This window comes from Nipponia nippon, unplaced genomic scaffold (genome assembly GCF_047370975.1).
Source record: "Nipponia nippon isolate SJK-2023a ecotype South Korea unplaced genomic scaffold, ASM4737097v1 scaffold_7, whole genome shotgun sequence".
NCBI classification, from domain to species: Eukaryota; Metazoa; Chordata; class Aves; order Pelecaniformes; family Threskiornithidae; genus Nipponia; species Nipponia nippon.
The window spans coordinates 33,752,827-33,777,184 of record NW_028262391.1 but is presented as its reverse complement, the minus strand read 5'-3'; the positions used below and the strand labels follow the sequence as shown (position 1 = coordinate 33,777,184).

The window sequence follows — 24,358 nt, the reverse complement described above, 5'->3', positions numbered from 1 at the left end:
ATAAAGGTATTATATAGATAGGAAAAAGGTCAAGGGACAGTCATCTTTTTACAAGTCAGCAAAAGAGAGCTGCAACAAGCATCAAGAAGAAAAATATATTACAATCAAGACAGAAAAATAACCATCTACCTACTCCACTTACTGTTCCTTTAATAAATCTAAATAGCTTCATAGAATTTGAATGTGACTTATCACTTTTAACATCTATTAATTCTAGTTTTGTCTTTTCTGAGTAACTGCAAGAGAGAGTTTTCCTAATGACTTTGTATGGTCAGTCCTGAAGTGACTTCTTTTTATTATTACCTTTGCTGTTTTCTAGAGTTACCCATGTTTTGTCTTTCCTTCCTGGGAATCTAGATGGTCTTCAGATTCACGCCTTGTTTCTTCCCATAGATACTAAAGAACAGTTTGATTCTTCTATCTTTACTCTTGCTCAGTGTCATTTATTCTATATTGTTTTGCGATATCAAGAGAACTGCGGAACAGAGGCAAGGGCAATAAAAATCTTAGCTAATGAACTAGCTTGGATACAAGCGGAATACCATAAGCTTTAAGCAGTTTGATATTTCACATCAGTGCTCAACACATTACATTAATGTCAACACATTTTAGGCCTTATGAGAGTATGTATTTTTGGTGAGATGAAATGAAATACCACACGTAAAGATTCCCAACAGCTGCAACTGTCAACAAACCCCAAAGTTTAAATGTTTATATTACACAAGGGAGAGTTATGAAGAATTCTATGCATGTGGCTACATTAGCTTAAGTATGTTTATAGCAAGGCTTTGGCAGTAGCATAGCTAGTTATGACAATGCTTTTAGCCAAAGTATCAGTACAAAAAAGTCTCAAACTCATGCATTGATTTCAGTTGAGCAAGGTGGCAAAAATCTGATTGTGGATAGTGTTAATTATTAAATAACATATTTGAAGAATTCTATTCAGGCTCTTTTGTGCATGAAGTAACAAATTTGCCTTTGTTTTGTAATTGGTTACAAACCGTCTTCTTGGGTTATCTTTTAAAAATTTGGGTAAGCATGATAGTAATAAATCTAACTCTAAGGTCACATCCTATTACAAATACTTAAATTGGAAAGCTAAATATGAGGAGAACAAAAATCTGTCTGGAAAAACAGGTGACTTGGGCTCCCATTGGTTTGATGCCAGTTCTGCAATTAACAGTTAAGACTGGGCTTAGGTCTGGCATCAAATGATATTCTCAAGTAGGCAGCTGTTTCAAGAAAAGAGCCAAAACTGTTTCTGTGTCAAAAACATTATGACAAAAATCATCATAGCCTGCCAGCTGGCACATCTTTCATGGAAGTATAAAGCATCCAGCAGAACAACTGAATGGAATAATTTTTGAAAGCTGATAATTAAGTTTCGACAATATTGCCAGTTTTCCTCTTAAATGTCTGTAAATATTTCCCACAGGTGAATGATTATCTGTTTTACTCCAATTATTTTATGCCTTCTAAACAGGCAAAACACCATGACAGCAGTTATTTTCCTCGCAAGCAAGACATCCTTTTTTAGCAGGAACTCATCTAGTCTCTTGAAAGTTCCCATTTAAAGTGTAGATTGAAAAAGATTCAACGGTGAAGTAGATGTTTAGCTCCTTTAATAGGCAAAACTATTTTCAACATATTCTGATAGACATTGCTTTTAATCATAACAGTATATTATCTCAAGGCAGTCTTAAAGTTTAATGAATTTACGTAAAAAAAAAGTTTATGGTTCCAGCAGCATTGTAGTATGTGATGTGACAAATTTCTTATGTTAGATGTGCCTAGAAAACACATCATCACTGTATTTAAAATTGCAACCTGTCTTCAATAAACAGTTTGAAACTGCAGGGAGAACAAATGCAACATAGGGAAACAGAATAATGTGGTTTTGCATTTGATATACTTGTAGACTGTATAACAAGTTCTCATATTAATCCAGTGCCATGAAGCTTGAAAGAATCCCACTGTGCCTTCAAAAAAACAGCATCTTATATAACCTCATTTTCATTATAACTAAAATAATCTTACTACTTTCCTTTGCAGTTCAGCAGAACCACTGTTTCAGATGATCAGCTTGGCACCTCTTCTTCCTGGTTTAATTTTACATTTGAACTGCAGGCATACTTAGAGAACTACATGGATGTAAGGTATTAACGTTTTTCCATTTAGTATATACTTTAAGCCCCACCTCTCCAAAGTGCTGCTCTCAGTGCCCCATTTTGAGAGTGTATGACCATTTGTGAGTGAAAATAAAATAATTTATATGCATAATGTAAAATTTCCAGGTCTTACTTAAGGCCCTGTTGAAGAAATATTTCTCGATTCTCTTAAGCCTTTCACTCTAACAGCTGGCTCAGATATGAGCTCAGTGAAAGGCAGTAATTTTTTCTCCTCATCCAGTACCCTGTTGTTTGCTATCCTTATTTGGAAGGATTTCATAACAGCCATTCTTCCATAGTGTGACCTCCAAAAGGTCACGATGCATTTTCCTCCCTTCTTAAAAAAAAAATATCAAGGAAATAAGGTGTCATCTGACTTGAACTGTATTTGCTCTGGCACACATTGCACTCCTCCCATCTCTGAGGTCCAAATTAGAATTTGTTACACCAGTCTCGATAATTCCTGCAGGCAGTGGTTGACTTGACCTTTTAATCCAGCTAGTTTTTTCCACTAGAGGACTAAAATCATGGGCTGTAGGAAGGATTGACTTCAGTCAGTGGGTTATGAGGAATTAATGTGAGTCATTGCCATTCCAAATTACCAGTGCTCTGATCCATGTAATAAGCTGCAAAAAAGTTGTCATAACAACAGCCTGTTTACCTTAGAAGGACAGTCTGGGCAACGGTTGCCTCGTCCCAGAGGACTACATTTGGTCACTGAAAGTGCAGTCACTACAACCTGTGCTGCACTCTCTCCAAGGCAAAGGCAAGTGTCCAGCAATGCCCGAGCACGGCCAGTCACTGTGGGGTAAGAGGTAATTGTTTCATAATCCATTCGGGACAACGTTTGCTGTGAGCGAAGGACATCAAGGATGTGGTTGAGACGTCCTTCTGTCATGCAGCTCAGTATGGTCTGTCTCTGGCAGGCTAGTATTTGACAGCAGTTTCCTTTGCAGCAAGGATCTTGAGTGAAAAGGAAAAAAAATGAGATAAACTAAGTGCTCTTTTCTTCCAGAAGTTATTAGCAAGTGACAGCATCAACACCAGAAATACAACCTCAGTAGAGGAAAGGAGTAGGAAGAGGTAGTTTATTTGCATTCTTTGTTTAAAACTAGTCCAATGGACTTTCATCTTTTGTTCAAAACTCATGAAGATCAGATTACAGAAAATAAGTGTTTCTAAAGATTATTAAGTGCTCAGATTGTGTAAGGGGAATAGGTTTTCAGGTCCCGTGCTGTTCATCTAACATCTGCATCAAACTTCATGCAAAGCAGCTTGGCTCAACATAGATGAGAAAACTTTGCCCTGCAGAAAGTGGAAGAACAGATAATAGGTAGTTCAGGGTAGCAGGACTTTTTGAAACATGTATTGTGAAACTGGGAACTTGAATATATGTCAAAGCCAAACTAGTAACAAAAGTAATACTCTTGGCAAAATGATCAAGAACTTTGGGTTCTGTCTCTTTTCACAAACGGATTAGAATACTTAGTACTGCCATTAGGGTTTTTAGCATGCATTAAATACCATACACCAAGAGAAAGTTAATAACCAAAAGCCATTGTTGCTTTGGAGACCATGCCTCTGTCATTCTGATTTCTGATTGTTGCCAGTAGAGTTCTGTGATGAACTTTTCCTACATGAACTAATCTGTTGATTTATCCAGAAGTTATGTTATTCAGAAGGAAATTGAAGTGGGGAAGGATGGCCAGCTAGATGCGAGAACTGTCATAGGCCAGCTTGCAAAAGTTAGCAAGAAGCTTTATGAGCTTTTTATGTGAAGGCAGAGTCAGGCTTCAAAAATCAGAAGCTGGCTTTTTCTGCCTCTGCTCAGTAGGAAAAACTAAGACCATGTAAATAAGGAAATGAATGGTCCTCCTTCCTCCTAGTTACCTGTTTCTGTAGTCAATAGCTACTTCTGTAGAGGTATAGAATACATAGCTTAAAATAAAAAAAAAATCCCAGACCTAAACAACTACTGTCTTTCACGTTCAATTTGTGCTATATTTTTTGTATTTTTATTACGGTCTTTTCATAACTCTTTTCAGCCTGAATATGACCCTGGAAAAGAACAAACTGATGTTCTCAGTGGCCAGTGCCTGAACTTCTGAGAACATAGGAGCAGCTATATGCAAATAGACTCCTGAGACATTTGTATCAAGTTTGAAGAAGTTGTTACACTACCTGAAAATGTGCACAAAATTTAGGGAGATCTGTGTCGTCCAAACTTTAAACAATTTAATCACCAGGATCTGGCCAAGGAGAATATTGCCACCTCAAACTGGAAATGGGGTCTTACCTGTCACTGCTGCTTGTTCAGGATGCGTAGGCTGTGGTCTGTGCTTAAGAGCCAGTGGTGGGTCCTTATGCTGACTGCTTTCTTTTCCTGTAGTGGCACCAGCTAAAGGAATTGTGCAAAAGGGATTTGATTTTCTACTGTCAGAGCCTGGGTGACCTAGAAAAAGTTTAAGATGAGTAAGATGAGACCCTTGAATTGAACAACAACAGAACATTATACATATGTCAGCCACTGCAAAGGACTGGAGCTGAAGTGGAAACTAACTTGAGAGCACTTACTTATTTCTAGCTGTTCTTTGGGCCCTTGTTAATACATAATTATTCCTAGGAAGATTTTGGCATGTATTACTACACACATCTGACTTTTTCAGACTGTCTGTAGGAATTTGTTTGTGAAGTTACGGAACATTCTGTTCGGTCCATAAGTCTGACAGCATTGTTCGCAACTAAAATACTTGGAAATGCAGATATTGCTATAAGTGAATTGACTTCCGTGGCTCAACTTTTGTATCCAAAGGCATGAGGAGTACAGAAAAAGCTTTTAAGGAAAAACTTGACACAAATTTAAACACTTTGACAGGACAAATCCACATCGGAAAGGCAAAGGAAGTTATTTATGTAGGATTACCAGGAATCATTCACATGTATCTGGCTACACAGTCTTTTTGAAACATGTCTCCTTTTCTTATTAGCAAATTACAAAAAAAACGTTATTCCTGGTGGCACAAGGCAGTGTCATTCCCAGGGGGGACTTGTTCTGTCAAAAGCAACAGGCAATATTTGATGTGTGAGAGAAAGGCAGCTGTACATTACAGGTCAGAGTTCTAAAAAAGTTTAACAAAAGAGGCTTTTTGATCTATACACTTAATCAAAAGCTATTGTGGCACCTCTGGTTTTCTGCAGTGAACTCATGCTTCAGATAATACCAGTAGAGGGCACAAGCTGTACTCTGACAAGGAACAATTTTACGTGGAAAATAACGTGTATATGGAACAACTGGTAATATTTATCCTTTTCTTAGAATAGTTGGAGCTGAATATGTTTCAAGGTACAGACCCTTCTTTGTTGTTGTGTTCTGTGGGACAGTATTTGACAGACCCGTCTCAAGAATATTTTCTTTTGCATTATTTGCACTGCTATCAAGTAGAATAGTTGACAGGCTTGGCACTACAAAAGGAGTTTTCTTGCTGATTATGTGGTTGGGTTTTCGTGAACAGATGACCTGAAAAAGATCAAAATAGAGAAGAATTATATTCTTGGAAACTTTTGTTCCAAAACCTTTTCCAAGCAGTTTTCTCTTGGAATATAAGGCAGTAGTATCACATTGCAGGGCAGGGTGGGTATGCAGCTGGTTACCTTGGGTCACTGTGGCAGCAGAGATCCATAGGCTAACTGTCCTAGGGTTTACTGCAGTCCTAGATTGCTTCTTGCAGCCTGTGCTGCCGGCAGCCATGGTGTCACCAGAACCTGAGCTGTTTAAAGCTCGCTCTGGTCTAGGCATGTGAGCTTCAGTTCTACCTCTGTGTCTTTCAGTATTGGCAGGCCTGCCACAAGTGCCAAAATCACTTTGAAAATGGGAGTTAACTGTATTTTGGAGTGATCACAAAGCAGTTGGCCTTGATCTAAGAAAATTCATTGAAAAGGCTAGAATTCAGCCTAGGACTTTTTCCAGCCATCATTTTGAACACACCACAAGAAAGGTTAGATTTTTGTCATTTCATTAGGACCTCTTCAAGAAGGAGAGGTTCAAAGCAACTCTTAAGTGGAGGAGGTTGGTTTTGCAAGAGCAACATCAGAGTCAGCTGCTTGGAAGAACGTAAAAATAGTGTGTTTTGGTGGTTAACTGGACGGAGTTATCCTGGTTAGGGATAAAAAGGGTTAGGAACATTGCCCACAGTGTTTGCATTATACATTGTCAGGCCTGGCAGGAGAAACAAGTGGCTTATGAAGTACTCTTGTAAGACTCTCATGCCATGTACTCACCTCTGAATTGCGTATGCCTGTCTGCAGTGTGTATATTTCTGAACCTTTGCCTGCATTAAGTGCTGTCTCCTGGAAAAAACAGCACAGTAACTCTAGTAAGTATACATATGGTTTGTTCAATTCACAGTTGTCAGGAGCAAGACACTGACAATTTATGCTGATAATATATATTATGCTCTCAGGTAGGCTGATATATAGTAACAGTGAATTGCACAGAGCAATTTTGCATTTTAACACATGTAAGTGGGCATAGAATCTGACACAACTCTACTCTGTTACTGTTTCTGCTGTTTCAAATTTATTTTAAAACCCAGTTTTGAATCATGCAGGGGAAGGTGAAAATAGCCCTGTATTGAGAGAAAGATTGGGCTAGCTATAACATGTTTTCCTTTAAGTATCCAAACAGCAGGGCCATCCTGTGTTTAGTATGCCAAACTGTCTGCAATAAGGATATGTCAATACTTGTAACTTTTTTCCATTCTATACATCTGCAGCAGATTTGTTCAACTATTTTTAGTTTATATACTTCAACACTTATGAATCAATCCATTTTCAAGAATCTCCAGTAGCATTTTCACAGTCATTTTGGACATATCATTTCAGTTGTTTGAACAATAAATAGTGCTCTTTGCTAATATAGCAAATAGAAAAATAAAACCTTGCTCAAGGGAGACTGAAGCATTAGATTATGGAATATTTGCCAGTACAATCCTAAATAAACTTCAACAGTAGTAAAAATGACTTGGACTATAACTGTGCCACCTATTAAAATATTGGTCAGGTCTGTTCTATGATCCCAGAATGTGATTGCAACATGTAGAAATAATCCAGCGTGTATTAACATAAACAATTCACATAAGCACAGCAATGAAATCGACAACACAGCATGGGTGTAAATGGAGTCAGAATACTTGTTCAAGGGCTGAAGCATGTGTCACTAGTTTTCCCACTATGACTATCTAAGTTAACTAGATAGGATATAGCTATATTTGTGGCCGATCAGATTTGTGCCAGATTTCCCATGGCAATGTAGACATATACGGAGTTAGCTGTATCCCTCAGCTGTTGGCTGTTCCCCATCCATTCCTGTGGTATGAGAACCCTCTTAGACCCTAGGACAAGCAGTGTCTTGTGCCTGAAGCACGTCAAGTCAGCAGCAGCAAAGCATATAAAAAAAAAGTGCTGGTACTAGTATTGCTGCAGCAGGTACTAACACTGTCCAGGTTCTGGAATAAATATCTTCTTGTGAGTACATACAACAAAAATTGTCCTTGATTCTAGCCCTAATCTGATCTGCTTGAGGCTGATATTTGTTCTCACTCACATAGGCTCACCAGTCTGACTACAGCTGGTGACTGGAAAGGAGCTATCATATTTTTATAATCTCAAGGTAGAAGTTTACATGGTTTCTCGAGAACCTTGCAATATCTATTTTCTACAATTCCTGAATGAACCTGAAGTGCCAAAGGGTACTCTTCAGCTCTGGCATGTCCAATAAAACAACGAAGACAAAACCTTTCCTGGTTTTGGACCACAAAGATTGCAATTGAAAGAATCAAGTAATGTCCTTGTAGGAGAAAAAAACTTAATTTTGCACTAACCTTTGCATCCATCAGATTGTAGACTGCAGTGGAAATTGCCTCCTTATTTATACTAGTAAAAATTCCATTTAGAAGGTCTACACATTCTGCCGGGGTAATAAAGCATTTTAAATGTTACATTGCATATGAAAGTGTGTATATATTAAGGCATCAGCGTATTGCAGCTACCTTTACTATTATGTTGAGTAGCTGGATGAACTAGATGAAATTAGTTTAATACAACTTGCATCTCATATCTCCTCTTGGTTTCCTTTTTCAACTGATTTTAAAGAACAGTTACAGGCACATTAGAATCACATTTTCTTAAGTGTTCATACAGATGTAGTGAACTTATTTGCAAAAGATTTACACATGACTGTATAAATCTATCACAATAAAGCTATAAGCAAATTGCTTCCTCAGCACTTCAACATTGAGAATTTGCTCAAAAGTCCTCAAATATTACAATTTTAACATTTCTTGGCTATCTTTTTAGAAACAGATGATAAACATAACAGTTCCACTAAAGTAAACCATGATAGCACACTTCAAAGGGAACTGGTTATTCATTGGAGTCAAGAAATGCTGAAGACAGGTTGATCTTTGTTAAACTAGTATATATAGCTGATAATAAATATTCCTTCCTTTATTTGTACTCATTTTTACTTCATACTAAACACAATTTTGGAGATAAGCAAGCCATTTCTGGTAGGAAACTTCAGTTAAAAAGACCATCTACAGTACTCTGATGATCTAAAAACTGCTTCCACTTCAGTTGTTCTGTCATTGATTTAGAGTGCTAAAGCAATGTTCCCAGCAAGACTATCTCCATTACAAATCTTGCAAAGAAAGCAAATCCTGAACCTTACCCGCAGTACGTGGTCTATAATCTGGTTCTTGATGCCAGCACAGAGCGATAAGGTGCAACAGTCTATTCCTCTCAGGCAAATTGCTTGGTATAAACTTTTCTGAAATGCCAGGCCGCAAACTGCTGTGGATTCCTGTCAAAACGTCCAGCAGGGTTGTTTGACCTGCAATTTATAGGAAAATGTCACTGCAAAAAATATTACAGACCTCAGAACTCTCTTAAAATGATATTCAGCAGAAGTTATTTTGTATATTCTAAAACAAAGACTGCTTTTTTGAAAGCAAAAATGTGTCAACAGTCTTGTAAATAGATATGCTAACCTATTACAATAACTATAGCTACTTATTGCAACAGGACATTTCAGGATAAAGAACTCTGTCCAAATAATAAGTCACAAATAGATACGTAAACACGCATTGTAAACTACCTGCACAGATACCTCAGGAATACATGTAATTATTATGAGTATATTCCAAGCACACAGTTTTATATAAAGCCTTACACCTGTATTATAAGAATATAACTCCTATTGTATAAAAAAAAAAAAAAATCTACTTTGGGCAGCCACGAGATGTCAGCCAGAAGCTGTATGAACATTAAGGTACTATTCTATGCAGTATTTCTAAAAGGTCATCAGCCTGTAAAATACAGGAGTCCTTCAGTCAGTTTTGCCATGCAGAACTGAGCCCATAGCAAAGCAGCCTTTCATTGATCTCCACCTCCATAAACAGGGATCATTCCTAGACTGTGACAATTATTATACAATGCTTTGCAAACTAAGTTCTTTAAAACTGCTCACACTTTCACTTACTTTTCAAAGTAAGATTCCCTGCTTACTTAAGAGAATTCAGCATGAACTGGCATTTCTTGATCGGGATTTGAAACTCATGGCAACTTTAAAAATTAGCATTCTTGCTCATCCAGTTAGCTGCTTGTCACTAAAGTGTTCCCTGATTTTAAAATGACAACTGTCAAATAGAAAGTGGTATTCTTTCTCACTAAAGGTAAGCAGAAACCCCAGCTCAACAACAGAGTGCTTCAGCAAGCAGAGAGAGATGATACAAGTGGGGTAAGAAGCTACACCTTTCCTCTGCAGAAAGATCAGCTTCTTTGGAAACACTGAGGATTTGTTAAGGGATTCTAATCTTTACATCCCATAACATGGAGCTATATGCTGTAACAGTAGTATAAGGCAAAGGGACATCTGAAAAGACAGTGCTGTTTGTATCATAATTTCCCTACAATAAGGGAATTTGTGGAAAATATTAGGGCAACACATGACATGAACAAGAGAGAGAAATACCTTCAAAAGGTTTCCGTCTACTTAGGCTCTCCCAACACAGTATTCCAAAACTGGAAAAAAAAGAACAGTGAAGGACCGTTCATTAGTCTGCAATCCATATCTACGTTCTCATTTCCAAGAGCAAGTTTATGGGTTTAAGAGAAAGGAGGTTCTCAAGACAGTCTATCCAAGTCTTTCCTAATTTGATGAGATCCTTTTTCCTGCATTATTAAGTTCCAGTTTTCAACTGAACTGTTCTTATAAAATAATAAATCACTTAGAATTAATTTTTTTAAGTTTTCTTTAAACTTAGGATCAATTAGAATTACACTTCAGGTTACCACCTTTTCTCCATTTGCTCTTGTGAATTTCAGAACCTTCTGTTCTCCTTTCTCTATAATTTTTGTTTTGTTTTCAAGTAATTTAAATAGCAACTGAAAGAGATGGACTTTTCAGCACATACTGACAAGTGCATCAGTTAACCCAGCAAAAATTTGACTCTGACCAACTGTGTGTCTATTTTCTTCAGCAAATTTTGATGGCGCTCCAAATGCCTTTTTCCTTTTCTAACATCCCAAGTATTCCAGTGATACCATAAATCTACATATATAACCCACAACTCAAATGGTATAAAATACAGTTTGATTAAAAGCTCAATCCGCAAAATCGGAGGCAGAAGCAAGGAGGCTGCTGGAAAGAGAGAAAGCAGTCTGTGGATGAGTTAGAAGCAAAGCAATCAAAAGGCAAAGAAGCAGTTCTAGGATAAATTTATCTGCTTACTCATATATCTTGCTGTAGTGCTGAATTACAGTGTTTAAAAGAACCTCCTCTTCTGCGTTATTTCCACATAAAATCTGAAAGTGCTTTTACTTAAATACTCTCTAGGAAAGTATTAATGTAATGTGGACACACATGTAACTTACATGTACTTAAGTAATATTTCATATATGACACGTACTTTTGTTTTCTCTGTTGCACCACTGTCTAGACGTGCACCTATCTTATGCACTGAGTCACATCTGGGCATCTAAAATTATACAAGAATGACATCCTGGAAGATTACTTATGCCACCTGAAAGTAAGCCGCCACTCTTCCTGCACAAAAATCTTATGTTTATGAACATCAGATTAGTCATATCATTTATAGGTCTCCTCAAGTGTATGCATTATTTGACTCATCTTAGAGCCTGCCTCTGTGACAATAAAGGAGGAGTTTAAATTTGTTGCCTTCATAAAAGCTCTGAGAGCAGAAGAGTGGTCACGCTTAGAAGTTATTTATAATGTTTGTCCACAGGCTCTGTATGCCGGTTGTAAAGATGAATGTCCATACAGACAATAGTTGCGGTTTGAGGTTGTCTCATTTATTGAGGCAACTACGAAGCATGTAACATATCCAAAAGGGACATGTGGCAGTAGGTAATCTTCCTCCTTTGTATAAATCACCTTAGTTAAGAAGTATGAATGCTTGAGTGGCTCAGTAAGTTATTCCAGCAGAGATTCCATGGGACCTTAATGAGACACTATTGAGAGAAAGGTCTTATATTTACCTGGGCCTCATCTAGGCATCAACAGTTCTTCCCAAAACTAAAGCCAACAACAGTTCATGCTTAGAAACCATGTGAATTCTAGTTATTAGGTTTTAAATGTATATTTAAAAGTTTTTGCAGCTATGTTACACTTTTTAAACATTTAAGTCCATTATATAAATATTTATATGATGACCTTTGAGAACAATTCTTAACCTTGGTATTCACCAAATACAGGGAATTTCAAATTTAATTCACTGCTGTAATTGGCCTCATGCGGAGCACTATCATACTGCATTATGTAGATCTGGCATTTTTACTGTAGTGTCTTTGAAAATACATATTTTGGCAACATTGTAGAATGTAGCAAGGACTAGGTATGACCTGTCCTTAGAAATCCCATTCACCTGTAAATATCACCTTCCTGGGAAGGAAGGCCTCCTTCAAGTATTTCAGGAGGGAGGTACACTAAATCCTGGCAGTTTCTCTGATTGCAGTTCTGCAGGTCTGACCTCAGTTGCTGTTTCCTCCAGTTGGTTAGACCATAATCTGATATCTACAGAGATGGGAGAAAAAGTAAATTTTAGTAACAATACCTCAAGTCTTGGTATTAAATGTTCACTATTAGGATAAATACATGCAACAATAGGACAATCACTGGATTTTACATTAATAGGCTAAAAGTAGACGCTCCCACCTTGGCTCTGTACTGCGTATCCAAAAGCACGTTGGGAGGTTTCAGGCTGCAGTGGCAGAAAGCAGGCTCAAGGCTGTGAAGGTAATGCAGCCCTTCAGCCACATCCAACAGGATCCTTATGAGCAAGGGAAATGGAAGTTCTGGATACAGCTGATGCTAAGTAACACAAAATATGGGTCACTTGGTAGTGTGAAATTGTTACTATTCACATTTTCATTTGACAGTAAACAGAAGTACAATACAGAAGCTAAAGAACAGATTGACTGTGACTACTGTCCATAATTTACATGCTTGATTGTTCTCCTTTGGCTGACCTTGTAATTAATTTTGTCACTGTCGTGGTTTAACCCCAGCTGGCAACTAAGCACCACACAGCTGCTTGCTCACTCCCCCCTGGGTGGGATGGGGGAGAGAACCAGAAGGGTAAAAGGGAGAAAACTCATGGGTTGAGATAAAGACAGTTTAATACGTAAAGGAAAAGCCACATGCACAAGCAAAGCAAAGCAAGGAATTCATTCACTCCTTCCCATCGGCAGGCAGGTGTTCAGCCATCTTCAGGAAAGCAGGGCTCCATCACGCGTAACGGTTACTTGGGAAGACAAATGCCATCACTCCAAACATCCCCCCGGCCAACTCCCCCCATTTTTTTTTTGTTCAGCATGACATCATATAGTATGAAATATCCATTTGGGTCAGCTGTCCTGGCTGTGTCCCCTCCCAGCTGTTTGTGCACCCCCAGCCTCCTTGCTGGCAGGGCAGTATGAGAAGCTGAAAAGTCCTTGACTTAGTGTAAGCACTGCTCAGCAACAACTAAAACATCAGTGTGTTCTCAACATTGTTCTCATCCTAAATCCAAAACACAGCACTACACCAGCTACTAGGAAGAAAATTAACTCTATCCCAGCCAAAACCAGGACAATATATTTTCCCCTGCTCCTTCAGGCAACCCAGCATGGGGCTTGAAAGGTTGAGATAACGACAGATCTGACCAGACCATGTGAAAACAAATTTGTGATAAGCATTCATTACTAGGTTAATAGTCACTGGTCGCAATGGTGATTCATTTGCTCTCAGAGTTGTTGTGCTTGTTCTCAGAGTTGTGTTATGTAATGCCTTACTTGCTGTACATGTTCCCTGTTGTGCTGTTTATCATCTCGGGGGGCTGGATTAAGGTTATCATTTTGCTGTACTGAGGAACACTGGCTTATGAGATGATACAATTACTGGTCGTGAGACTAATCTGGTATCTGTACTCAGCATTGCCGTCATCTCTGTACTTCAGGAATCATCTCTCAAACTATTAATAATTACACCCTTTACCTTTTCTCCTCGGAGGGCCAGTTTATAGGGGAGGCAAGGAGGGACGCTTTCCCTTGCTCCTTCACCTTCTCCTCCAGGCTAATTACAATAGCTCTCAGTGACTATTAACTATTGAACTGTCTTTATCTCAACCCATGAGTTTTCTCACTTTTACCCTTATGATTCTTCTCCCCCATCCCACCAGTGATGTGGGAGAGTGAGCGGGCAGCTGTGCGGTGCTTAGTTGCCAGCTGGTGTTAAACCACAACAGTCCTATAAGAGATGACTTCTTTTATGTACCTCATGGATGAGTGAGTGGAGGGATCCATTGTTCATCCATTCAGTCACTATTCCCACCAGTCCATGGTACTGGTAAATCCCAAGAGAAGGCAGGAGACGTTCAGACTCATAGCGCCTGACATTTGCTATATCCTGAAGTAGCAACTTCCACTCCCTGTAAAAAATAGCAAGGATTAGAGGCAGATTAGACTGAAGGGAATTTCAGCTAGAGATGAGATAGTGTAGGATATGGAAATGAGAGATAACCATATGGTTGAACACAACCTAATATAATTCTACCAATAAAACCAATACCATCTCGTCTTCCAAACAATTCTAAGAAAATGAAGCAATCCCTTGTGTAGTGTATTTTTCTAATATAACATGGAAGACCTCTGGACACTTTAATATGAGCATAAGAGCACAGTTTAAAGCAGGACTGAAGTGCGAAGGCAAGAGAAAGCTGAATTATATAAAATGCTAGATTAAGCAAAATCAAGTTTTTTTCTCCTTACTGTCCCCAAGAACTTCTGTTGTATCCTTTTGCTATTAGTGAGATCCGCATTTACAAGGAAATTATGATTTTCCAAGCTTATCTAATGGGACCATGTTATATAAATGATATATGCTTTCATAGCATGATATAAAAGTGAAGCCAAATTCAGATTTGAGGTAAGCAGTACCACTCTAGAGACTTTGCCAAATTTGATTCAAGCTTAGCTGTGGCTGGATTGTACACCTGAATTCAGACAGTTTATTTACCGAGATAACAAAGCTTTGCTTTGATCATGATCAGAAGAATAAAGTTTTGTTGTCTAAGGACTTCAAGCAGTTACTTCTTCGTGCACAGGAAACACTGAACTGGCAATTCAATTGTGCATTTTCATGGAAATAATTGAACTTCTGCTACAGGTTCAATTTTTGTTAATTGTATGTTTGATTTTAAAGATCTGATTATCTCTACTGTATGGTACTTGTGAGCTGAAAATTCATTGAAATTCATTCAAAATTCAGTTGACTTCAACAGACCTGGAGGTCGTTCTCGTTATTCTAACCTGCCTTTACATTGAGACTTCAGTTTCAGTTTCTCATGTTTACTGTGTTGATTCACAAGCCTGTAAACTAATCACTAGAAGTAATTCACAGCCCCACCTGTTTTAACACTTACTTCCACAAATCTAAATATTTATCATCAGCACACAGTTAAACATTTTGCAGTAAAACAGAGTTTATTCTCTCAGCTTTCCTGTACACCATGTAGTGTAAACAAGAGATCAGAATGGTAGAAAGAGAAAAGCAGAACAGTGGCTTTAGTTTTAGGGAGCAGGTTTGAATCAAAAGATGCCAAATCAGGATAGCATGTTAAATTCAAAGCAAAGTAAAATGTTGATTTCTGTAACTTTAACTATTTTGTTTCAGGGCTTGTTTGTTTGATTTAAAGAAAATGTGGACAGGGGACAGAGGAAACTTTTTTCTTTAGACAAGCTACCAAACAAATATTAGTTATGATTACAAAATTGCTGGACTTCTGTTGTCTAAAAACCAAGCAACACCACCCCCCCCCAAAAAAAAAAAAAAAAAAAAACAACCTTACAATTTTTAACTGTTCCCAAATTCTGGCATTTGGTTTTTGAAGTATCACTGACAATTTAAACTGTCAATTTAAAAATATTTGTATGAAATACTGTTTTTTCCTCCCCGGTCTTTATAATGGAACAAATTAGACACTATGTATTCGAGTAGGACACTTCTGTATTTCACTTGTAACAAAAGCCACCTGAATGGCAGCATTCTCAGTTAACAAGAGAGATTAGTCCGTAGATGCACATCAGACACTCCTTTTTTGATAAACAGTCAGGTCAGTGCACTCCCTAAAATGCTTTGGTCTTGCTTCATCAAAAGTAACTTGTGGTTATTCTTGGAAACTTTCTGTGTTTTTGTCACACAGTGGAATTTTGTTGTCAGTAGGCTGACGCCCATCAGTTACTGCTCATTTGTTTTTATAATTAGGACATGTACACATCTCACTGCCCTGTAACCCTGACCATTATCCCTCCCTCCTCCCATTTTTCTACTCTCTCATCTGTACATGCTGTTTTAGATTAAATTCAACTGAGATCTCTTCAAGGACCTCCAGAAAGAAGTAATATCATAGCATGCTGAGTATTAATGATCAGGGTTTGTAGACATTATTATAGTAGAGATAATTAGTGACTTCAGGATTAAGCTCTACTTTTATAAAAAATTGTAAAAAAAAATAGAGCTTGTTTCTTAGTATAACTGCCTCCAAGTTGCCTCTTGGCTAGTTGGGGTTTCTAGGAATGGAGATGTGTTTAGGGATCAGATGATCCTGGGCATGCCACAATTCATTCTGGTGCCATTGCTGCAGGTCTGTGCTGCCCATCTGCGTGGTTAGTTGGCCAAATAAGACACGTACCTCTCTGTAGTGTCCTGGCTGGTCAGCAGCTTCACCAAGATGTGAGTGTTCCAAGAAATATGAAAGGCTTTGAGTGCAAAGCCTGAGCCTGTCTTGGTCAAGGTAAAGCTATCCAAATCTTCCTGGGCTACTACAGGTAACGATTTGGCCATTTCTTGATGGCTGGCTTGGGGGAAAAAATGGCAGAAAGAAAAAAACAGTTTAAGAACTACTTTTTGTCACTACTAACAAAGCACAGTGAAGTTGCACCACCCCTTACTTCCCAAATAACTATTATCCTAATCCAACAGGCTTCCTTTTACCACTCTGTGTCAGACTTTCCTTATAAAGACAGGAAAAATGCACTAATTGCAAAGGAGTGCCTGGACCATAACTTGCCATCTGAGGCTGCAAGGTGGTAATTAATTGCTCATTATTTCCATCTGATGACTTTGAAATGTGGGGCCATTATTTATAATACAAAATGTGATTTTGGAGTGATACTGAACTACGTAGACAACAAACTAATATCTTACAGTTACATACTAGACAGAAATACAGTTTTCCTGCTTCTCATGAAAAAAGGCAATTCAGTAACTCATGCAAGTCTGGTCTGTTCTGCATCATTCTTGCATATCTTCTTTAATACAACATCACATGTCAGCACAAAAGCAAGGTAAAAGACAAAATTCTTGCTGCTGTAAGCTGGCAGAACTCTGCTAAATGAAGCTGTGTCTTTATAGCAGCCACTAATTTGGCCAATACTCTGCCTATACTGTAACTCTCTAGGGCCATCTGAATGTTTCAGACACATTGCATGGCAATGCACATGGATTAGAGAGAACCTCTGCAAAGCATCACCGTGTTACTACATGACTAACATTTTTAATTATATCTGTGAAGCTACATTAGACTAGAGAATAACCAGAAGTCAGTGGTGAAAGAGGAAAATGAGCATGCAAAGAAAACAGATGGGATAAAACCATTGGTAAGGATTACTGCAAGATCAGTGGTCAGTGAGTCAGAAGAACTCAAACTGAAATACTCCCTTCAGGGTCCGGTAGACCAGGGCTAGAAAAGAAAACACATGAGGGAACTGAAGTAACAGGGCCAAAAATTTGAAGTAACCAGTAAGCACTGTTGAGTGTGAATTGTGTCCTTCTAGAAGATGAGCTCTACAAAAAGAGCTCCTGGGCTGTAGAAGGCTTGAAAGTCTTTTGACTTTCAGCAGATAACTTGTTCTCCATGAGTAAAGTAGAAACAAAAGCCTGAAGATAAATTAGCCTATGCTCATGGCTGAACTGCTTCTAGTTCATGACCAACTTATTTTCAGTCAGTTTCAGTAACTAAGCTGTGCCATGCAGGCATGTTCACAATCACAGAGAAGTACTAAGCTCAGTTTTGCATCTAGCCACAATCAAAATGCAAATAAAAATTCAGCTGCTGATTTACCAGTTCAGCTTCAGCAGTATTTGATTTTGATAGGAAAGCTCAACTGAATTTTTTTGCTTTTGTTAGATTATTGTAGTTTGAAAGCAATAGCTACCTTAGGTGCCTCACTTAGAGTTTCCTTAAAGAATAGATCCAATATGGTATGAGGCTGACAGGCAGGTTAAGAGTTTCATAAAATTTGAGAAGATTTCTCTGAATGAAGAGAAATTTCCAAATGAGCCATTTATCCTTTAAAGTTGCAAAGACAGACCACACAGATCTACAAATCCTAAATATAAAGGAGGTAATCAGAAGGTTGGCAGGAACAAAATTATATCTCATTTTTCTTATATACTATGATAAATAATCATTTAAATAGCCAAAATAATTTACTCAGCTCCAAACATAGTACAAGGAAGATCAAACAATTAATGTAGGATCTAAACCATTCCTGAAAGTATGTGTTTCTAGTTAAAATTGAATCAAGTAAAGCTATAACAGTTCAAACTCTTGCTAACCGACTACTTAGATAAAAATAAAACCTAGCCATCAGTTCCTATTTTGGATTTGCAAAACCTGATATAACTAGAGACTTTCTAAAAAACGAAATTAAAACCACTTCAATCTTTCTCTGTTACAAACCATGGCATGCCAAGCACCATTGTCCCTATGTCTGAGTTTGTACATCTGTTTCCACACCTAGACTTCGAGTGATTTGCTGATAATCTCCAGAAGAGTTTAACCCTGATATGAGAGATTTTTATTTATCCAGGGTGCTACCCAGATTCCTAAAACAGTTGGAGGGACTAATCATGGAATATGGGACTATCATGGAATTACAGATAACAAAGTCTCTCTCTGCCCCCTAGATTGCAAGTTTGGTACCAAAGCCATTTTTTCAATAGTTCTGCTCTTCTGAGTGCTTTTTCTCCTAGACCCATTTTAGAAACTCACTGTCAAACCACAAAACCAATATTTCTTAGGTGACCTTTGCAATAAAAGGTTTCATATTATTTTTAGTAAGACACTAAAAGCCTCAGACAACTTTGTTGTCTTCCCCTAGTTGGACAGGCAGGGGCAAGAGGGAGGCTGCTATAAACCCATTTATTTCAAGTTTCTAGTTTTAAACATAATTTTTTAAAAGTAATTTATAGCAAAGATGTTTCCTCAGTATGAGAGAAACTCTATGTTGTGTTAATATTCAGATGTCTCAGTAAAAGAAATTGGAAACAAAAATCAACTTACCTCTGGAAATATGGGCATAAACACTATGGAACGATAGAGTGAAACTTCTGCAGATACCAAGTGCAAGTCAGCTTTGAACTGCATTCAAACACAGCTCAAGCGTTCCTGCCTGTGAGTCAGCTGCGTGGTTGATCTCTCCTTTTATTGGCTGCCTGCAAACATCTAAAATTTCCTGGTCAGACATACAAACTGTAACTCTTTAGTGACTGCAGATAAGTTTTCACAGGCTTATTTGTTAACTGCCTCTAATTAATGAGAGCAATTACAGAAAAAAAGGTTGGATAGCTGCTTCTTCCACAATGAGGAATGCCAAGAGGAAAAGCTATGTAACAGTGAAAAACACCATACTGTGTACAGCCCAGATACGGAAGTGCGTAGAGCTGTATGCAGATCGTGCAGCTGATGCTTATCTCTACAGCAGATCAAGCCAACAGCACAAGTACAAAATCCCTTTAAACTTTAAGTCAAGTTGATCTTAGAACAGGATGAAAAATGCTGGTTTTCTGGTTAGAGAGTAGGTAAGCATAGGAGTAACATTAGGTTGCAAAGAAGTAAGGAACAATTGACTGTCAAGTAGCCCTGCTGAAAAGGATGTAGGGGTTATAGCGGAAGCTAAGCTGATCGTGAGCCAACAGTGTGCTCTCATCACAAGTGAGGAAAATTGCACACTAGGCTACATTGGAAATGCAGTCAGCAAAGTGAGAGAAGTCATTATGCCTCAGTACTCAGAAATGGTGAGGCTGCATCTGAAATACTGTAGCCAGCTTTAGGGCCCTCATTTCAAAGAAAATGTTGAAAAACTGGAGAGGGTGCAGTAGACAGCTACCAAGATGGGGTCCCAGAGCACATACCTTACAAGGAGAGGTTGAGGGACCCAGTCTGGTTTAGTTAGGTGAAGGAGGCTAAGGGGGAGGGGGGGTGTCTACTAGAAGCCTGCAGCTACTTGAAGGTCAGTTATGAAGACAGAGCCAAATTCTTCTCCATAGTGGCAGATAACAACCAGTGGCATAGGCAGATGTCTCTACTTCAGAGGTTCAGGCTAGATGCTAGAAAAATTTTTTCCATCAGGTGGGTAATGCAGTAGTGGAATGGGCTACTCAGGTTGCAAAGTCTCCATCCTTTAAGGTTTTCTAGACTCAGCTAGGCAAAGCCATGGCTGACATGATTCAGCACTGTCGGTGGTCCTGCTTTGAGCAGGAGGCTGGGCTAGAAAATGCCAAAAGTCCAGAATATCTTTAATTTTGTGAAAACTCTGTGAGGCCTAAATGTGTTCCTGCTAGGCCCCGGTGTATACCTTCACACTGAAGGCTGATGGGACTGCCGGATGTAGAGTGGAGACTTCAGGAGAAAGCAGTCATTTCAGTTGATCACATCTATTCAGACTTTCCACTGTGAAGACTGTCTTTATTTATAGAGTCTGACTTTAAAAAACAGTGTCAGTCAATGAGATTCTGTCCACAGACATCTGTTGGTTTTGGATCAAATCCTAACCCCCCAACAGGGAAGGAACAAGCAGTAGGGCAGTTACCTAATCCTCCTATGATCACAGGAAAGTCCCTTATATCTAAAAATCATGTGGCTAGGGCTCCATGGCCTGGGAGGAAGCACACTACAAGTAGGAAGTGTGGAGTACACCTTCATGTACAATGCGTTGTTTCCTGACAGCTGTAGCTATCTGACCAGCATCAGCTTTCTCTCCCCAGCACACCCCTCCAAGAGTGAAATGAGTATGAGGGAGCTGAAGTACCAAAGGTAAAACAAGTGGGCTGTAACAGTCGTGGAGAAGGCTGGAAGCATGTCAAATTGTTTTGGCCACAGGATCCTCCTCCCCTTGGCTTTGATTTATCAACAATGCATTCATTTGTGTCCATAGTCTAAATTTCTGTAAAAAGTACATTAAAAATGTTTTCCCTTGCGTAAGGTATTAGCCTGTCACGCTTAGACTGTACTGCAGCAGAATCACAGCTGTTCAAAATCCTTACAGCTAATTAAAGAAACTTCTTAAGGGGAGCTTTGTAGACAGTTTGAAGGACTTAATTTTGCAGAAATTCTTTGACACTTAAAGTAGTCTTAGGTAATTCTGTATTTTTAGAATATCACATGCTGGGGAAGCAGAGTACTAGAACAATCCTGCATTTCTTTAGTCCTTTTGACTGTTGTTTTCAGCTTAAAAAAAACTCACTATAAAACTATAAAGGTTAATTTCAATCCATATTTGGAGAAACCAGAAACATACAGGCCAATTTGCAGTGCAGGTCTGAACTAATTAAACATCATTATTACTGAACATGTTAATTAAAAAGAACCAGTTAGTATTTTACCTACACATAATTTATCCAGAGAAATTTAAAGCCTCTCACATAATATGAAAGCTTATAAATAATGGGCAAGGAAAGAAACTTTATAGGCTCACACAAGGGCTGTCTTGTGCAGTAATTAGACAAAATTAAGAAAACTAAAGTTTAGTTTGACTGTCAGTAAGTTGTTGGGGTTTTTTAATTATGGAAAATACTTGGAAGAAAACCTTGCAGCAAGGAATAATGGGTAAGACAGACACTGAATCTTTCTAATCTCCTATGCATAGGATTTGTTCATTGCCATACAGATACCTAAATACATAGATACTGGAGAAGTACAGACAACTGTTGCCAAAAACGGTAGCTGCTTGATGCCTAGAGACTGCATGCTATTGTCTAGGACAGGAAGGACTGAGACCCTAACAGAAATACCACAGAGTACACTTCTGACCACATGCAAGGGGAAACAACAATGAAGAGGAAGGTAATCTGAAGAGCACTTAAGATGACCAGTATGTGAGTGTCTGCAGGATTCCTTATTTAGTGAGTGATCCCGCCATCTCAGCACAATTGGAATTACACACAGCAGACAGTGTCTGACTGTAACTGCAGGAAGAATTCAGACACAGTATGTTATTTCTCATATGTACATTTGTTCATGCTAAATGACAGCACAAGTCTTTCAGAAGAGCCATGGATCTCAAAAACAAAGACCAGTTTCTATTGCATTCAGGAGACAAACAAAACTCTGAGCATCAAAGAACAAACAGAAACAAACACCAGATTTGAACTTTTCAAAGTGTCCAAAGAAGGTCTTTTAAAATCTAACCGTAACAATGCAAGAAGAACTAGAACATTTGCTTTTTCAATCCAAACTTGGTTTTGTGGCTCACTCACAACCTCAGATAGTATATAGGGAATAGAAACATGTTCTTAACATCCTGAAAGTAGGAATAATAGTGATGCCTAAAGGATAACACAGTTTAAGACATGAGTGGTTTATAGGTCTCCCCCTCATAATAGTCATGCAGAGTGAAGCCAGTTACAGTCAAATTTAAAACAAAATGGGAGCTTTACAAGCAGCAGCATTAAAGGACCACAGCATAAGACAAAGCATTAATAGAGCGAGTATGTGCAATAAAAGAATGACATAGTACCAGAAGATCGAAGCATTATGATGACCCAAATACCAAAGCCTCTGATGCATGTTCAGTAAATACCACACTTCGATATTTCAGAAGAGTTTGCATCATCATTTCTCAATCTGGTTATTCCAGTTGAGCATCTGTACAGGATAACTTTTGGCAAAGAGGTATGGTCTAAGGTGCTGGTTCTTTGGCACCTTGTGTATTTCAGGAGGTCTTGCAAGAAGTGTATATTAAAATGTCATTAGGCTTCAAATTTGTGGGATTCAAATGCTTTGTATTTCACCTTTATAAAACCTAAGCTATAGTGCCTGAGTGCAGCCAACGATATAATCATCTTGCTCTAGGACTCCAAACAGGCACAATGCTTGCCCACTGTAATGGGATACTTCAAGATACAAAATTATGGTGTCCATTTCATGGATTTGCAGTTGAACTAAGGCTTCCTTTTTTCTTGAAGAAAATTGTTTCCTCAAACACCCATACCATGCTATTTTGGAAAATAGTTGTAACATTCACCTCGTCATTAATGTCATGACTAAACAAGAGTTATTAATTCTTCACCAAACTGTTTTAAATAGTGGAATCTTAAATAGGTATCACACAAATCATAATTCATGTAAATATGAACAACAAGATGAAGAACTCCTAGACTTCAGAGAGCTTAGGGTATTGTACCTCAACTTGTTAAATGGTTTGTAAAAAGTGCTCTAGTCCACATCCCAAGCATTTGTGATCTGTTTTGGAACATGATGTACTAAACAGTATTAAGACAGGGTGGAGAAATGCTAAACCTCCAGGTGCATCAATTATGTGCCTGCAGATAAGTAGTTCCAGTAAGCTAATGGTGAAATGACAGAGGCCTAGATTGTATGACCTTGCTGTGAATGTACAGCATAGCAATGTAAGAGAATATAAGCAGTCTTTCAAAGCCTATATACATACCAAGCAAAACTCAAACTGCAAAGAAGCATAGCACGCACTCCCTCCTTGCTCCCCTAAGGACACCTGTTCCAAGGAGAGAGAAAGTACAGCCATATGCATCAAATCTCCAAAAGAAGCCCATCGTATAGAAGAGCACAGCACTAACATCTTTACCAACACCATGCCTGCCTCCTGGATTTTCCACTGGAAAGCGGGCAGGTTTTTTAATTGGCTTGATCCTAAGTGTTGTGTTTTCTCTACCTGACAATTCTGAAATATGAAAATATGCAAGTGAGCACAAATAATCAGCAAGGAATTTAAAAAAAAAAAATCTAAATTAAATGTTGTTTTCCCATTGTGGGACTGGTTTGGGTTGGTTTGTTTGGGGATTTTTTGTTTGTTTTTTCAAAGTTGTAACAACACGTATATTAAAGGCACCTGAATAATACAGATTGCTCCTTTTAAGTGTTGGTATAATCAAGTCTGCTTGTAGGCCACTTGCATTTAGCAACATGGAGGAAGAATTCTGAATTGCTGCAGTAAACATCAGTGGACTTTCAGTCATCTGGGTGAACACTCCACTTATGGTGCAACTGCTCTACTAAAATTGACTTCTGTTGAGTTCGCATTCTTTGAATTTGGTCATTAACACACTAAACTGGAATGAAGTCCAACACTGCTGGAGATGAGTACTTCCTTCTCTTCTGTAGAAAGCAGTCAACTAACACAGAAGATTTAAAAAAAAAAAAAAAAAAGAAAATTTACCTTAGTTTCCCAACAGTCTTTGCAACCACAACTGTCATTGCCCTTTGCAGATCAAAGAAGCCTTTGTCAACCTGAGAAATTTTAGCCAGGCTAGAATCCATGACTTGCATGAGTGATATGAAAAGATAGCACCTTAAAAAAGAGAAAGCAGGTCTTTC

The 24,358-nt window shown here is 38.3% G+C and overlaps 1 protein-coding gene across 3 annotated transcripts; it reads right to left on the bottom strand.

Moving 5' to 3' along the window:
• Window positions 1-1,605: 1,605 nt before the first annotated feature.
• Window positions 1,606-19,351, bottom strand: LOC104016365 (receptor-interacting serine/threonine-protein kinase 2). Of its 3 annotated transcripts, none has more exons than XM_087739984.1 (12): window positions 19,070-19,351; window positions 16,415-16,580; window positions 13,999-14,152; window positions 12,400-12,555; window positions 12,110-12,258; window positions 10,198-10,247; window positions 8,896-9,057; window positions 8,048-8,133; window positions 6,447-6,515; window positions 5,520-5,685; window positions 4,465-4,620; window positions 1,606-3,131 (listed from the first exon to the last, which is right to left on the bottom strand). In XM_087739984.1, the coding sequence occupies exons 2-12, from the start codon at window positions 16,564-16,566 to the stop codon at window positions 2,809-2,811; spliced, it is 1,623 nt and encodes a 540-aa protein (XP_087596110.1). In that variant the 5' UTR covers window positions 16,567-16,580; window positions 19,070-19,351; the 3' UTR covers window positions 1,606-2,808. The 3 variants fall into 3 exon arrangements, with proteins under 3 accessions (XP_087596110.1, XP_009467503.1, XP_087596112.1); XM_009469228.2 differs by having other exon boundaries at window positions 16,415-16,576; XM_087739986.1 differs by lacking the exon at window positions 16,415-16,580.
• Window positions 19,352-24,358: the final 5,007 nt, after the last annotated feature.

Bases quoted from the DNA above. Each gene is read 5' to 3' on its own strand.
- LOC104016365 (XM_087739984.1), bottom strand. From the start codon at position 16,566: ATGGCCAAATCGTTACCTGTAGTAGCCCAGGAAGATTTGGATAGCTTT. The intron at 10,248-12,109 runs GTGAATGGGATT...TTTTTTTTCCAG, and splicing joins CAGGAAGGTGATATTTACAG to TTTTGGAATACTGTGTTGGG. The intron at 3,132-4,464 runs GTAAGACCCCAT...TTTTCACTCAAG, and splicing joins TGAACAAGCAGCAGTGACAG to ATCCTTGCTGCAAAGGAAAC.